This window comes from Pocillopora damicornis, chromosome 1 (genome assembly GCF_964200805.1).
Source record: "Pocillopora damicornis chromosome 1, jaPocDami1.2, whole genome shotgun sequence".
Lineage (NCBI taxonomy): Eukaryota > Metazoa > Cnidaria > Anthozoa > Scleractinia > Pocilloporidae > Pocillopora > Pocillopora damicornis.
In genome coordinates this window covers 12,946,543-12,960,000 of record NC_142670.1, presented here as the reverse complement: position 1 = coordinate 12,960,000, position 13,458 = coordinate 12,946,543, and the positions used below count along the sequence as shown (strand labels likewise).

General features: G+C 38.0%; 2 protein-coding genes across 2 annotated transcripts; both read right to left on the bottom strand.

Annotated features, from left to right (window-relative positions):
- Positions 1-353: 353 nt before the first annotated feature.
- Positions 354-3,586, bottom strand: LOC149052083 (adhesion G protein-coupled receptor D1-like). The gene is made up of 6 exons (XM_089183239.1): positions 2,456-3,586; positions 2,257-2,323; positions 1,501-1,589; positions 1,223-1,343; positions 912-953; positions 354-800 (listed from the first exon to the last, which is right to left on the bottom strand). Exons 1-6 carry the CDS (start codon positions 2,527-2,529, stop codon positions 636-638), a joined length of 558 nt encoding a protein of 185 aa, XP_089039365.1. The 5' UTR covers positions 2,530-3,586; the 3' UTR covers positions 354-635.
- Positions 3,587-5,333: 1,747 nt separating this feature from the next.
- LOC149052082 (macrophage mannose receptor 1-like) lies at positions 5,334-12,910 on the bottom strand. The gene is made up of 7 exons (XM_089180177.1): positions 12,892-12,910; positions 11,902-12,276; positions 10,276-10,668; positions 8,071-8,148; positions 6,796-7,121; positions 6,648-6,707; positions 5,334-5,634 (listed from the first exon to the last, which is right to left on the bottom strand). Exons 1-7 carry the CDS (start codon positions 12,908-12,910, stop codon positions 5,407-5,409), a joined length of 1,479 nt encoding a protein of 492 aa, XP_089036303.1. The 3' UTR covers positions 5,334-5,406.
- Positions 12,911-13,458: the final 548 nt, after the last annotated feature.

Here is a 13,458-nt window from a genome sequence, read left to right as displayed (position 1 = left end):
TCCCAATGTGTGGCTTCATAGCTCAGTTGGTAGAGCATCGCACCGGTATCGCGGAGGTCACGGGTTCGAACCCCGTTGAAGCCCTGATTTTTTTCAGGCTTCTTCTTTCCAATTGCTTAAATTGGAAAATTTACTGCGATGATCACATTTCACTTTCAGAAGTACTAACAGTGTTTGATGAGAAGTTTGAAACTCAATGAGTGAAACATCGAATATGAAACATTAATGCAGTGAGCGCAGAGAGTTAGCGTGCAAGAATCAAAAAATGAATACATGTAATTGAGGCTGCGTCCTTGAGTGCTTTTTAAAGAAAGACGAGTCGTGATTTCCTGGCATAAATTTCCGCCTCGTATGTCGCAGACTGTGGTCTTATTCGAAAGGCATGTCATCAACATACCGAGCCATTAAAAATTTAAATTTATAGCTTGGTTTATTTATTTATGATAATTATAATAGTTATAATAGTTATTATAGTCACAATTACAACTAGTTGAATGCTTAAACAATGATGGTTAGAACGACCCTTTTTAACCTGCAAATTGTAACTCAGACCTATCGCAAGCGACTAATCACTTTTAAATGAGTGATTGTTCTAAGTAATTGACTGTCACTTCCGATTGGCTGGATCCAGTTATTTAAGTTAAGTGCGATTTCGATTGAAATTCAGCACAATACTGCAATTCGACTGCCCATGCATCCCCAACCTCACTTGGATTGACACGTGAGCTGTTCCTTGCGGAGTTGTCTTTTATAGAGGATGGAAAAACGATGTTCATCTTTCTTTTGAATCGCTCTCTGATCTGCAGATAGATGAGAAACATGAAATATGGTTCTAAGCCCTCGGATATTTATTGAAACACTAAAACGTGATGATATGCAATGAGTCTATAATCAATTTCATTTTTTCTCACCTGTGTGTTTCGCATACAGTGTAGAGCGAAAATCAGGAAACCCTGCAGCATAAAAATTATTCCAAGATCATTACTGTTTTCACAATATTCAAATAAATTAGTCAAATATCTAATTAAGATTTCCAAGAAGGGAGGAAACTTGCATATCTCATAAATGGAGAGCTGTCTTCTCTTGCATAGTTAACGGTTGTCTTTTTTCTCAAAATTTTCATAAATATCATCTGACCATTTTAATGGTGTCTCACTTGGTTAGAAAGTTAAATATGTAATCGAGATTGAATGCTTTTTGAGAGTTACCATCAAACACTCACCTGAGTGGAGTTAAGTATGGTGAAGATGTAGGCGAAAGCCTTATGTAAAGGCGAGAGGAGACCGAATAGCCATGTGACACCCAGCAGGGGAATCATCACAACGCATGCTTTGATACCAATTCTAGGAATTAAAAGAAAATATTCCTTTTTTTCGTTTGAATTTTCATTTTTAGATGTCGTAAGGCCTTACTGATTAAGGAAGGAGAAAGTTTGGCGAATATAGCCTCACAGGTAATCTCTTCTACTATTTTGTTTTAGTTTTATGTTGTGAATCTTACCGTATTTGCTGAAAATGGTTGTCTTTCGCTGTTGGCTGCACCAGATTGGTCATCTCCTTTATGACTCGTACGAGTATCGAGACGTTGAGCTAAAATGTACAATAAAAATAAATTAATTATTCATATATGGTAGTTGAATCGCCGAAGTGAGAGAGGATCCTTTCTTGCAAAAGACGTTACTAGTTTTGTGACAAGGGTCGGGCGTAGAGTTCTCTACCTACAGGAAATAGAACTATCAACCGTGGGACCTAGAGTATGAGCTTCGGTCCTCTACCAATGAGCTAAAGAAATCGCGTACAAAAGTGTCTACACTGAAAGAACTACGCCAAGTGAAGCCTTATGTTAAATGATACAAATGCAATATTTCCTACTCTTTCTGCTCCTTTCCCCTTTTGAAATGTTGCTTTATGAGTTATTTTTGCGCCAAAATCATATCTTGGTATATCAATGTGAAACAAGGAAGGGGGAGACGTTTTTGTTTTCATACTATGAAGTAAAAGTTAGAGAATATATGAAGCTATCTCATGCCTATGAAGGCAAATACTAGGTTAAAAATTGACCAACATCCCCGAAACAGCAGCTACGTCCAAAGTTTATTGTGGGTAAATAGGAAAAAAGGAAAATGTTAAATATTGTGTGAGGACGTATGGGAAATACTGAACTCTCATTTGAAAGAGTAGTGAAAAAATCTTTGGTAGTAATTAGTGCAGGTATACCAATCACAATCACAATCACCAACACCAATCATAAACTCACAATTTCAATGAAAGCCACGAAGGCGACGAATATCCAGGTCAGGTTATTAGTCGAGGAAAGCCAGCAACTAAACTCAAAGAAGTAAAAGGAAGACAAACTTTCAGCGAATGAAATGATACTAAACTATATACAAAACTACAAAAGAAAGAATGCAATGAAGTAGAAGAGGAAGAAGAAACCGCTGAATCATTTTGCTTACTATTTATCACTCGTATAGCTTTGTAACCCCTCTTTCCTAGCAGCGATGCCAAGTGGAATGGCCACCATGATCATTGGAAGACCTACCCATTAAGAAAGGAAAGAAATCGAAATTCTTAACTGCATGACAACACAAGATTTGGCGATCCGATAGCATGCATGGTTACAGTTACCAATGCATGTTGTAAAATAATGAACTTACCCCATGACATGACGTGGTACATGAACATCTTGGTGTTAATGTTGTAAACTTTCACAACGATGAAGTAGAGATATATTCCCTCGATCAGCATCCAACAGAAAGCGGCCATCAAGAAATACTGCATCAGAGCTGCTATTGTAACACAGGCAGCCTGTGAAAAGAAAGAGTTCTCGTATACTTCTTAACGTGCTCCTTTCGACAAGATATTTACGGTGCAAAGAGTAAACTCATTCTATAGACAGAAGGAGAGGCCACTGACTTTGTTTTCTGTGGCGTTTATTCCGGCGAGGAAGATGATCTGTCCAGCTCCAAGGGACACAGAAACACTCAGTCGAATTTGAGAGAGGGGTTGACAAACATCTCTGATGAGATAATAGTAAAAAAAAAAAAAAGAAAATAATGAATTAGACAAAAGCAACAACGACAATAACAACAACAGACTGAAGGCATGAGTTGTTCAAGAGTTCGTGATGGGGCATGAAATGTTTCTTGAATTCGTGAATTATCCCAAATGCATGTTCTTGTTTGCATGGAGAGTTGCACTGAGATCTCTTTTCTTACCAGCCTTGTTGAGGAGAGTTAAGAATCTACCTCATTATTATTCAGGTACATTACTTACGTGAGGCAAGAATAAAGTATTAATGTTAAAAGTATTCCGACAATGGAAAGGCTAAGTCCCGCGTAAGTGATAATTTTCAGAATTGTTTCGTCCTCCGCGGTGAGCTGTGTCAAAAAACGGAAAATTAAATGACAATATTGAGTTAGTTAATTGAGCCCATAAAATTAGTAATTGAGTAAGGCAAAAATAATTCTATTACCTTTTTGCTACCGTCATAGTCCATTAAGACGGCAAAATGCGTCAAATGATTACAGCTGCAAACTGTTTCTTCTGAGTTGCTTTCCGATGTAACTACATGGCATCCTTCCTCTGAAAAGCTGTCAGACATGAAAAAAAGCAAAGTTAAAAAATTATTCATCGTTTGGGTAAGAGGTGCTGTTTGACAATTTTGCGCTTAGATTTTCTTCCGTTGAAGACTTCCCCGCTCTAAAAACGACAACATGTTGGCTTCCAGGAAAGTGTTCATCTGCTCAAAAACATCTGAGAAAGTTCATTCATTCTCCTCCGTACTTAATTTAATTTAAGAAGGAATTAATACCATACAATAATATACTGTAGTTTTTTTACCTTTTTCTAAAGCCACTCCAAAACGTACAGCGCTTCTCTGCTGCCAAGACCTGAAAATGGATTTTATCTTGTCAGAATAAATACAAACAACGCATTGCAGCTAATTTTCATGTTACCTTTAGGTTTTTGAACTTTAGGATGACATTTTCTCCCAATTTCTTTGCCTTGGGGTCCATAGTTACGGCCATTATCCTGGAGTTAATATACCTATGAGGAAATTTTATTTGAAAATGGCTCAGAAGCAAGGAAGCAACATTACATACTTTTGATAGATTCAAGCGAATTTTTCATGAAGGTGGAACGGTCAGAGACAAACAGGGAGTCTTCCATTCTTAGTTAGGGTTGTTGGAAAGTCCCTAAGTTCAGGTTAGTTGAACTTAGATCTTATGTGTTTCCGAGTTATGTGTTTTTGGGGGTGAACGGCATGGGATAATATGAAAGTAACGTCACCTTTGGTTGCCTGTTTCATTCCTGACGACTTGATCTGTCACAAGTAGGTCATGGAGATCCTTGTACATAGACGCAACTACCAGTGATCCTTAAAACCCCCCAAAAATCAACAAAAAAGTTATTAAACAACATTATAAGGAAGGCAAATGATTAAAGAAGATAGACTATGTAAACTAAGGAGGCGCATTTATATGAGACTTTATTTCAATACAGAAATTTCGATTGGAGAAACCAAGGTAATACTAAAAGCTGTAAAGTTACCACAGTAGTTAATACGAACCATTTTCCTCAAAATTTGAAGAAGCGATATCAATCCTCGCTTGCCATTGTTGTTCCTCAAAGAGGAGGCAACTTGCATTCTGGCGATAGGCTTTTTGAATGACCAAAACTGTCGGGAAAAAATGACAAATGAAAGCACCTATGGTGAAATTTGCAATAGCACACCTACACAAACATGCGTTTTGCGGTATACACAAATATTTAATAATCTTATCGGATGGACCTGTATTTTTTGGATCTCATTTGCCCTTCAAGGACTATTCGACGATTTCAACCATTTATAAAACATTTTTAAATGTAAAACTGATGAAAATGTGAGAAGTACTGGACGGACTAAAATTGTCAAAACTCAATTCGTTCCTCGAACCGTCTCTTTGGAGAACTATAGAGTTCACTGGGGAGCTTTTACAAGTACGGTTAAAAGTCTTGCATTTATATGCATTGCAGACGATAGGCCAATTTTGAGCCCAGTGTATAGTATGAAGTAAGCGGAAAGTATTTGTTAGATTTGTCAATTTCAGTTAGTAAAACGTTACTCACCGATCTATTATTTAAGAAAAGTTTCCAATGACAGAGCGAGAGAAAGGTTTCACAATTTGAAGGATTCCGATTCTCACTTGTTCATTGTTTAAGAATACCTTAAATTTCCTTCTCCACCGCGAGAGATCAGTGTCAAACAAATTAAAAAAAACAGATAATTAGATGACATCCAACAACAAAGTTTCTAGAAAGTTGGGTTTATAACTGAGTTCTTACATCATCTAGCTATAGGGAATAAGACAGCTCATTTGGTCACTCAGCAAGTCAGTAAGTAACAAGGGAATAGACTTTGAAACTAAACAGAATTGAGTGCCACAGCCTCACCCATTTTTTGGAAAACGATCCTTTCTGAAGGCTTCATTCCACTCTGGTGTCGCTTGCTATAATTAAGAGCAAATTTCTCGACGGCCTCTGCCACCTCAAAGATGGATTTTCTCAGTGTTTTAACCTCTTCCGTGCCTACCTTGTCTTTTGTGATGTTTTTGATTTTTATGGTGAAATCTTCAAACACAGCAACCGCCTCCTACAATTACATAAAATATTTCCATGTCATTGACTAGCCAGTCTCACATTTACAATTCATATTAAAGATGTGGAAAAAGTCCAGCGGGAGGCCCCAAATGGTGTTCAGGGTATTCATTGGCCAAAGAACTCTTTTAGGAGACTGGATTATTTTTTAAGTCTCACCATTCTCCCCTCATATGGCTTCAGTGGTGGTTCATCCTTAAAGGTTATATATTTATAGGTTATTTCACGGTTGGTGAGCGCGTGCGATTTTCACACAAAGAGTAAATAAAAATCGCACAAGCGAACTAACCGTGAATTAACTTATTTAATATATACATACCGAAATTCATGGGCGAACAGAACTCAAAGATAAACTTATCTTTATTTTCTTTCAAAGGAAAACAACGCGCGTCAAACCGCCTCGCAGTTCGAGAGTTGCACTGAAATGGCTTCCTTGTAAAATACTTTACATTTAAATCATCAAGCAAAGACGCCGTTAAAAGGCAGAACTATTCAGAATTAAAACAAGACATTCTGAAAGTATGTCGAAATAGTTCTACGGAAGTTTAAAATTTGAAATACAGAAGCGAAAACTCGAGACTCGTTCCGCATTTCAAAACAAGAAATTCGTGGAACAGAGCAACATCGTGTTCTGTCTTTTTCTTGGTGTTTTCGTTTTCCTGTCCTTCTGTGAACTCTTCTACTGATGAATTTAGGCTCTGAAAACGTTTTGTCTGATTTGAAGCCATCTTTCTAAAGAAAAATACGCCTAAGCTCTTAGAATGTGTTATTTGTCAGTCAAGAGGAACGGCGAGCAAGCAACACAGATATCTTCACTGGTGAAAATCGATACGTCGTTTTTCACTGGTGAAAAAAATCGTAGGACCAATGAGCTGGCTTCTCTGGCGTGAAGAGACTATTTTTATCTCGATGCTTTCTGGCGCTTAAATCTCGGTGTGCATGTAATAATTACTTTTTATCGTTTATCTATCAAAGTTAAAAAGCCTCTAAGTTATGAAAATTGGATACCTTTATGGAACTCTTTCTGGTAATATTTATTCCGCATAATTTTGAAACATACTCCTTTGCCTAGAATTAAAAAAAACATTTGTGTCACAGAGAAGATCCTGAAAAATGACATGCGTAAAAATGGTAAATGACTATTTCGAAAACATACCAGCTGCGATGGCGACAGCGATGGCGACGGCGACGGCGATGGAGATGGCGATGGCGAGGTTGAGGCCGATGACGAGGGCAAGGGCGAGGGCGAGGGCGAAGGCGAGGGCGAGGGCGAGGGCGAGGGCGAGGGCGAGGGCGAGGGCGAGGGCGAGGGCGAGGGCGAGGGCGAGGGCGAGGGCGAGGGCGAGGGCGAGGGCGAGGGCGAGGGCGAGGGCGAGGGCGAGGGCGAGGGCGAGGGCGAGGGCGAGGGCGAGGGCGAGGGCGAGGGCGAGGGCGAGGGCGAGGGCGAGGGCGAGGGCGAGTATGACGTAGAAATTGATGAATCTTTAAAGAAAAATAAACATCAAGACCATATCATAAGAAAAAATTGCATAAGCATTACACTTTGAGGGCAAAAATGCGGACGGAAAGCAGAGTAAAAAAATGGTCACTCTGAATGATCGGAACTCTCAAATGCACTAGATGTTTCGTTGGTTAAACAGAACACTCTTATTTCCTTTGTACTATTTTAGTCGTTCGCACACGCCTTCTGTGATTGATGCCCAGATGAAGCTTCGGGATGTTTTTCGATAACTAATCGTTAAAATACTAGAGAATGATATATTTCCTTTTGAGTTTTCCCAAGTAGGTGAAAAAGCTTTAAGATAAATTTTAATAGCCTGTTCGTGTTTTCTTGTTTGAATTGTATTCCACCAATCAAATTCCATTTTGCCTCATTACACTTTTCTCCATCGCGTGTTATTCCCTTGTAGACAACCCACGTTTTATATTTTTGTATTGGAACCACATTACCCAACATTTCATTGTAAGGGCAAAAATGCGGACGGTAACGTTGAGTAACAAAATGGCCGCTATGAACGATCAAAACTCTTAAATCCACTCGGTTGGTTGTATAGAACACTCTCATTGTTTCCTTTGCATTATTTTCATCTTTCGCACACTTCTGGTGTGATCGATGCTCAAATAGGGCTGTAAGATGTTTTTCGAAAATACTAGTAAATGATAATGCAATAATACATCCCTTAATCACTGGTTTAACATATAAGACAAATACACATTTTGCCCAGTTTTTGTCATTTCAACTCGCCGCTACGGGGCTCGGAAAATGCCACACAAGTCGCAAAATATCCGCGCGTATTAATCATTAAACCACTGAATATGACGTATTAATTTCTCATTTTATCTTGAGCTGTCTCCTGTTATCATTTTGTAATTTTGCTTTTCTGAGAGCGGGAGAACGGGTCATTTGTTGTACTCGAGACATACTTCTTACCATATTGTTGCGTGCAAGGTGGTCCAACGTAGTCAGGGTAAGAGTCCGTCAAATATTTTTTTCCAGGAGCTGGGTCTGCTGTAAAAATAATACAAATACAATACAGAGGAATTAATTAATCTAAAAAGTAAACAAATTGTTCCGCTGTGAGCAGCACTACCATTCAAGTTAAGCCACCTGCACCGGAAATAACTTTTTTTCGTAATTTCTATCATTAAAAAATAACTATGTTTCTGTGTAGAATGACATGTTGCTCGCACTAATCTGATCGCCACGTAAGGGTATTTATTTCGTAGCAATCAGACTGTCGCTTTTTTAGTATATATCTCAATAATCAGATTGCTGCATTAGAATATGTATCTCGCACCAATTACGTCATAGCATTTGGATATCTCACAGCGCTTGAGTATTGTTTTCTCGTAAATGATGTCATGGAATCGGGGGGCCGTGCATAAAGAATTACATGAACCAGAAATTTTGGACTCATTTGATAAGTAAAATGGTTTGTGGCCTTGGTAAGAGCCTGGTCGACTGAGGTAGAGATTTATCGGGCTATGAAAGGTTTGTATTTAACTTGTTGCATCATTTTTAAGTTTAAAGGTGTTTTATCTGCTCCTTTTCTCACAACACTCACGCCAAACATCTTACTTCCGTCGCGTATTACGTCAACAACAGTCAAACATTCCCAATCATTAGACTGCAGTTTTACAGGTGCTTGAATTGTTTTCCACCAATCAGATTCCATCACCAACGCGCTCTCTCTCTCTGATGAGGCATAAAGGGCGTTGTGTGGCGTGACCAAACAACAGTTGCGAAGGAGACAACGTTAAGCGTGGCACCGATGCATTTTACTTTTGCTTAGAGAGTTTTTTGACACAACCTGAGTGAGTTCAGAGAAACTAGGTGTGGTTTTGCTTTTTGTAGTAAAATTATGTGGAATTACATTTTGCAGGCAACTAACTAGAAATAAGTAATGTTAATTCTCTCCCTGTCAAAGGTACTGCAGTAAGCGTAGTCTCTTTGGTCTCGTCACGCAACGCGCTCTCTCCCTAACGAGGAATAGAGTGCGATGTGTGACGAGACCAAGCAACAGCTACGAAGGAGACAGCAGAAGGCGTGACACCGATGCCTTATATTTTTGCTTATGGGTTTTTAAACAGTAGAGACAAAAGACAACAAAATACTTGTGTGGGCTCAGATAAATTAGTCTTTTTTTTTCCTTAAGGTGAAGTAATGCGATATTTTCGTCACTTTAAAAGGTCTCCTCTTTCTCTGTTGCAAAACTAATAGCGTCAGGAACACAAAGTGTCCCATCTCAACCCTCTAGCCAAAATAATAACTCTTGCATGCTACGCATATCTGTGTTTATCTTTTGGTAAACAGAATATCAATTAAATTTCAACTCAGTATTGACCATTTTTTAAACAAGAAAATGTATCTACACCCTCTGGTGACATATGAGAACTGAGGTAACCCTTACTAACCTCGTTACAGAGTAATAGTTGCCAGGTCAATCGAAATGCTCGCAATATTCGAATTAGAAGCAGTACGGCCAGTTTATGTTTACTGCACATTTTGTATTGCATTAAAATTAGCCCCTACACCTTTACAGTTCAAAAGGTCGGATATTAAAATATAATACAATTAACATAAAATTGATTCCCCTATGCGAAGAACAAACAAGTCTGCATGTCTTTTGTATTTATTTTATAAGAAGATAATTAACATGTGTCTTAACTGACGTGAGTCACTAGTTGAAGATAACGCACTTCACAACATCATGCGTTATTATCTAACAAAGCAATTGGACTAATGATTTTTTGCGATTTGTATTCACCATCATTTCATTAAATCGAAAGGATAAATAAACCACATGAAAAGAACTGATGATTGAAAGTTTCATAGTTGTTGTTACTCGTAATAGCGATAGTAACTTTTCTTTGCTCACAGGATTAAAAGTTAGACATGTATATCGTGAAAACGTCTGCTTAGATTGTTTAAAACATATTTTCATTTATGCAAAGGTAAGTTTAAACTTAATCCTGACTGTCAGAGGATTTTATGTAAATTCTGACGTGAGGATCGCAAACATTAGCAAAGAATGTTATTGTTACGCTGAAGCGCTTGTGGTACCTTTCAGTTTAAAAAAAAAACAAACAAACGAGAAAACCAAAAAACCAAAAAAAAACAAAAACAAAAACTTACCATTTGCAATCTCACAAATATAAGCGTGTTCTTGACGTAAACGATTAATACTACCAAACACGCCTTGTTCGCCATTACGGTTCAGCTTGTTCATGAAAGTCGCGTTGTTTTCACCACTTGGCTCCCCTTTTCCCCATTTGCAAATAGTCAGCGGTCTTCCACTCACCCAGGTCCAATTCCCGGCCCTTTTTTCTAAACCAATACTCCATCTATTGTCGTAGTTCGTATTATTTCGCCTTTGAATCTCGTTATCAATGAAATTCCATTCTTCCTCGGTTTCGATGGAAATTAAATCCCCTCCTTGGCTTTGGCAGATGACTCTGTTCCGGCTCCAGGACCATCCAGATACCGAAATGATGTACCAAGAGTTGTTAAAAGTTATTTTTGGGCATTCTACAAAATGATAAAGACGAAAAAAATAGTCATCATCATAAAGATGATAAACAAACTGATTATTATGACAATTGTAAACGACTGTAAATATATAAAAGTCGTATCGTGCGGATAAAGACGTGAATATAAAAGCGATCTTCGCAGTAATGAACACTACTTGAGCAGTAGTGAAAATAGGGCCTGAAAAATTCAGGCCTGTATGGGATTTGCTCCCATGACCACTATGATACCGGCGCAGCGCCTCCAACACGCTTTTTTCTAACAACGTTTCTCGAAAGAACTGTTTTTATTACTTGTTTTTTTTTCAGAGGGCATGGTAACGAATCTTGCAATCGTAATGTTTCTTAATGCGCTTTGGATTTTTCTATCCCTGCCCACGGGCACGGTATCGCTTGCGTAAGTCGCCGAGTACATCTCTAACTTTGTTGCCATTTTCATAAATTTATTTCGTTTTTCCTGCTGGGCAGTATCTTAAGCAAATCATTTTAAAGCAAATGAAGCCGATTGATAATTTATTAATTCTCTCTTTCTCTCTCTCAAGTCAATTTGGCCAACAAAAAAAAATGTTTTTTGAAATTAATTTTGGTGGCAAATATGACTTTAAATGGTTTGAACTAATTTTGGTAGCAAATATGTCATTCAATGGGTTGACACGCGGCCTAAAAACTGTTTGTAATAAACCAAAACCTTCACTCGAAGTAACTCAGAAACTTAAAAGATGAGGTATTTGTTTACAACTGAATTCATCAATAGAACTTTCCTTCATTTTACATCGGAATAAAAATAAAAAAAAATACTTCGATGAGTTATGTTAAAAAAAAAAACATGCATACACTCACCGACCTCAGTAAACACGCCTTGTAACTTGTGGCAATGCAAAATTCCGTTGGCTGGATTATCTCAACCGCAGCGCGCTCGACAAAAGTTGTGAAATATACAATTTCGATCGTTGTTTTTCTGGCTGCAAGCAATCATGCAAAATATGGAAAATTCTAGAGTGATCAAAATATTTTTAGAAAACATGTGTCTCGGAAATTTTCATGGGCATTATGTTTAACTACTAATACGTGCCTAAAAGTTCACTCATCGCTCACACGTAAAAGTTAGGTGAGCTGAGCATATTGTGTGAGCAATATTTTTACTTCTAAGAAACAAGATGAATTTTCATGGCACAAGTGCAAGACTGTAATGTTTTGGCACATAATATACTTTATGGTTAGAATGTGATCTTACCTCCCGGTATCTCGCAAATGTAGTCATTTTTTTCATCACCCGAAGGGATACCGTTAAAGAGACCTCCATTATTGGATATTTCCGCCCTTTTGTCGTTACCTCCTGGCTCAGAAACTAGCCATTTCGAAATATTCAGTTGTTCTCCACTCAGCCAAGTCCAAACCCTGCCTTCCTTCTCTAAACCAATGTGCCATGCACTAGTACTCCAAGAAACACGCTTTTCAACGTCATGATTGATAAACTGCCACTCTTCTTCAGTTTCGATGGAGACTAAGTAACCTCCCTGACTTAAGCAGATATCCCTGTTTCTATCCCAACTTCCTACCGTTTTCGAAAAGATGTAAGAGGAGTTTTTGAAACAGGTTACTTGGCACTCTATGAGAAGAAAATAAAGGAATAAATAAATAAATGAAATGTACGCTGATGATAACAATAATGCTGATACGAATGTAGAAGCAATCCTCGCAGTTATGAACGGTTACATGCGGAATTTGAATCCATGACCTCTCCGATACCAGTGCAGCCTATGCCAACTGAGCTAACAAGCCAACTGGCAGCTAGTTTTCTTTTTCAGGCCCTATATTCACGACTGCTTAAGTAGTGTTCATAACTGCGAGGATCGCTTCCATATTCTTTTCTTCAACTGCAATACACGTATGTGATTTTCATATATTTACACTCATGTAATAATGCTCATGATGGATACGAGAAAGTATTTTTTATCCAATTAATTTTAATAACCAACGATAAGCATCAAAACCCTCTACGCCAATGAAGCAAAAATTAGAACTAGGCAAGGTTTTAAAAGTGGAAATAAGAGAGATCAAGGTAATGACACCGTTATTCTTTGACTTTTTTGTTTTGCTCTCCAACTTACGTTTTAAATCACAAAGTCTGTGACTAGTTGTTAGCGAAATCAGTCAGATATTGCTTTTTTTTCCGTTCATTTTGAGGTACATAAATGTTAAAATTGGAATTACAATTACTAACCTGTTCCTGGCAAATCCATCAACAAATGAAAGATGACTGTAGAAGAGAAAATGAGAAAATAAATTGATTGTCATCTTAAGAATAACATTTGAAACTATGAAAAGTTTATTAGATTTCGAGTTAGACCAGTACTAATGCATTTATTTGCTATATGCCCTGTAACATCTACCCATGATTTTTATTTCCTTCCTTAGGGAGCAGACGGAGAAGATCTAAATAAAATGCAGCATCTGTGCAATTTACCACCAGCTGAACAAAACTTGTTACACAAGGGAAACATTTTTAAGGATATAGTGGAACCTCGCGAACGTCCTTTGGACAGAATTTTTAGACGGGTATTCGAAGTGCAACTTAACTATAAAACGATGGAAAAAAATATTTCGCTCTAGCTCTCAACAATTCGAATGGGACGATATTTCGTTAAGCGAATTAATCAGGTATCAAATCTGACCGCTCAATTAAAACTCCTGCACAGTTTGAATCTTGTGGGGTTGGTCTCCAAAATTTTGTGAGGATTTTCCCATATTCATGGTGTTACTAAACTATGGATCAGCAGACCGTGGAACC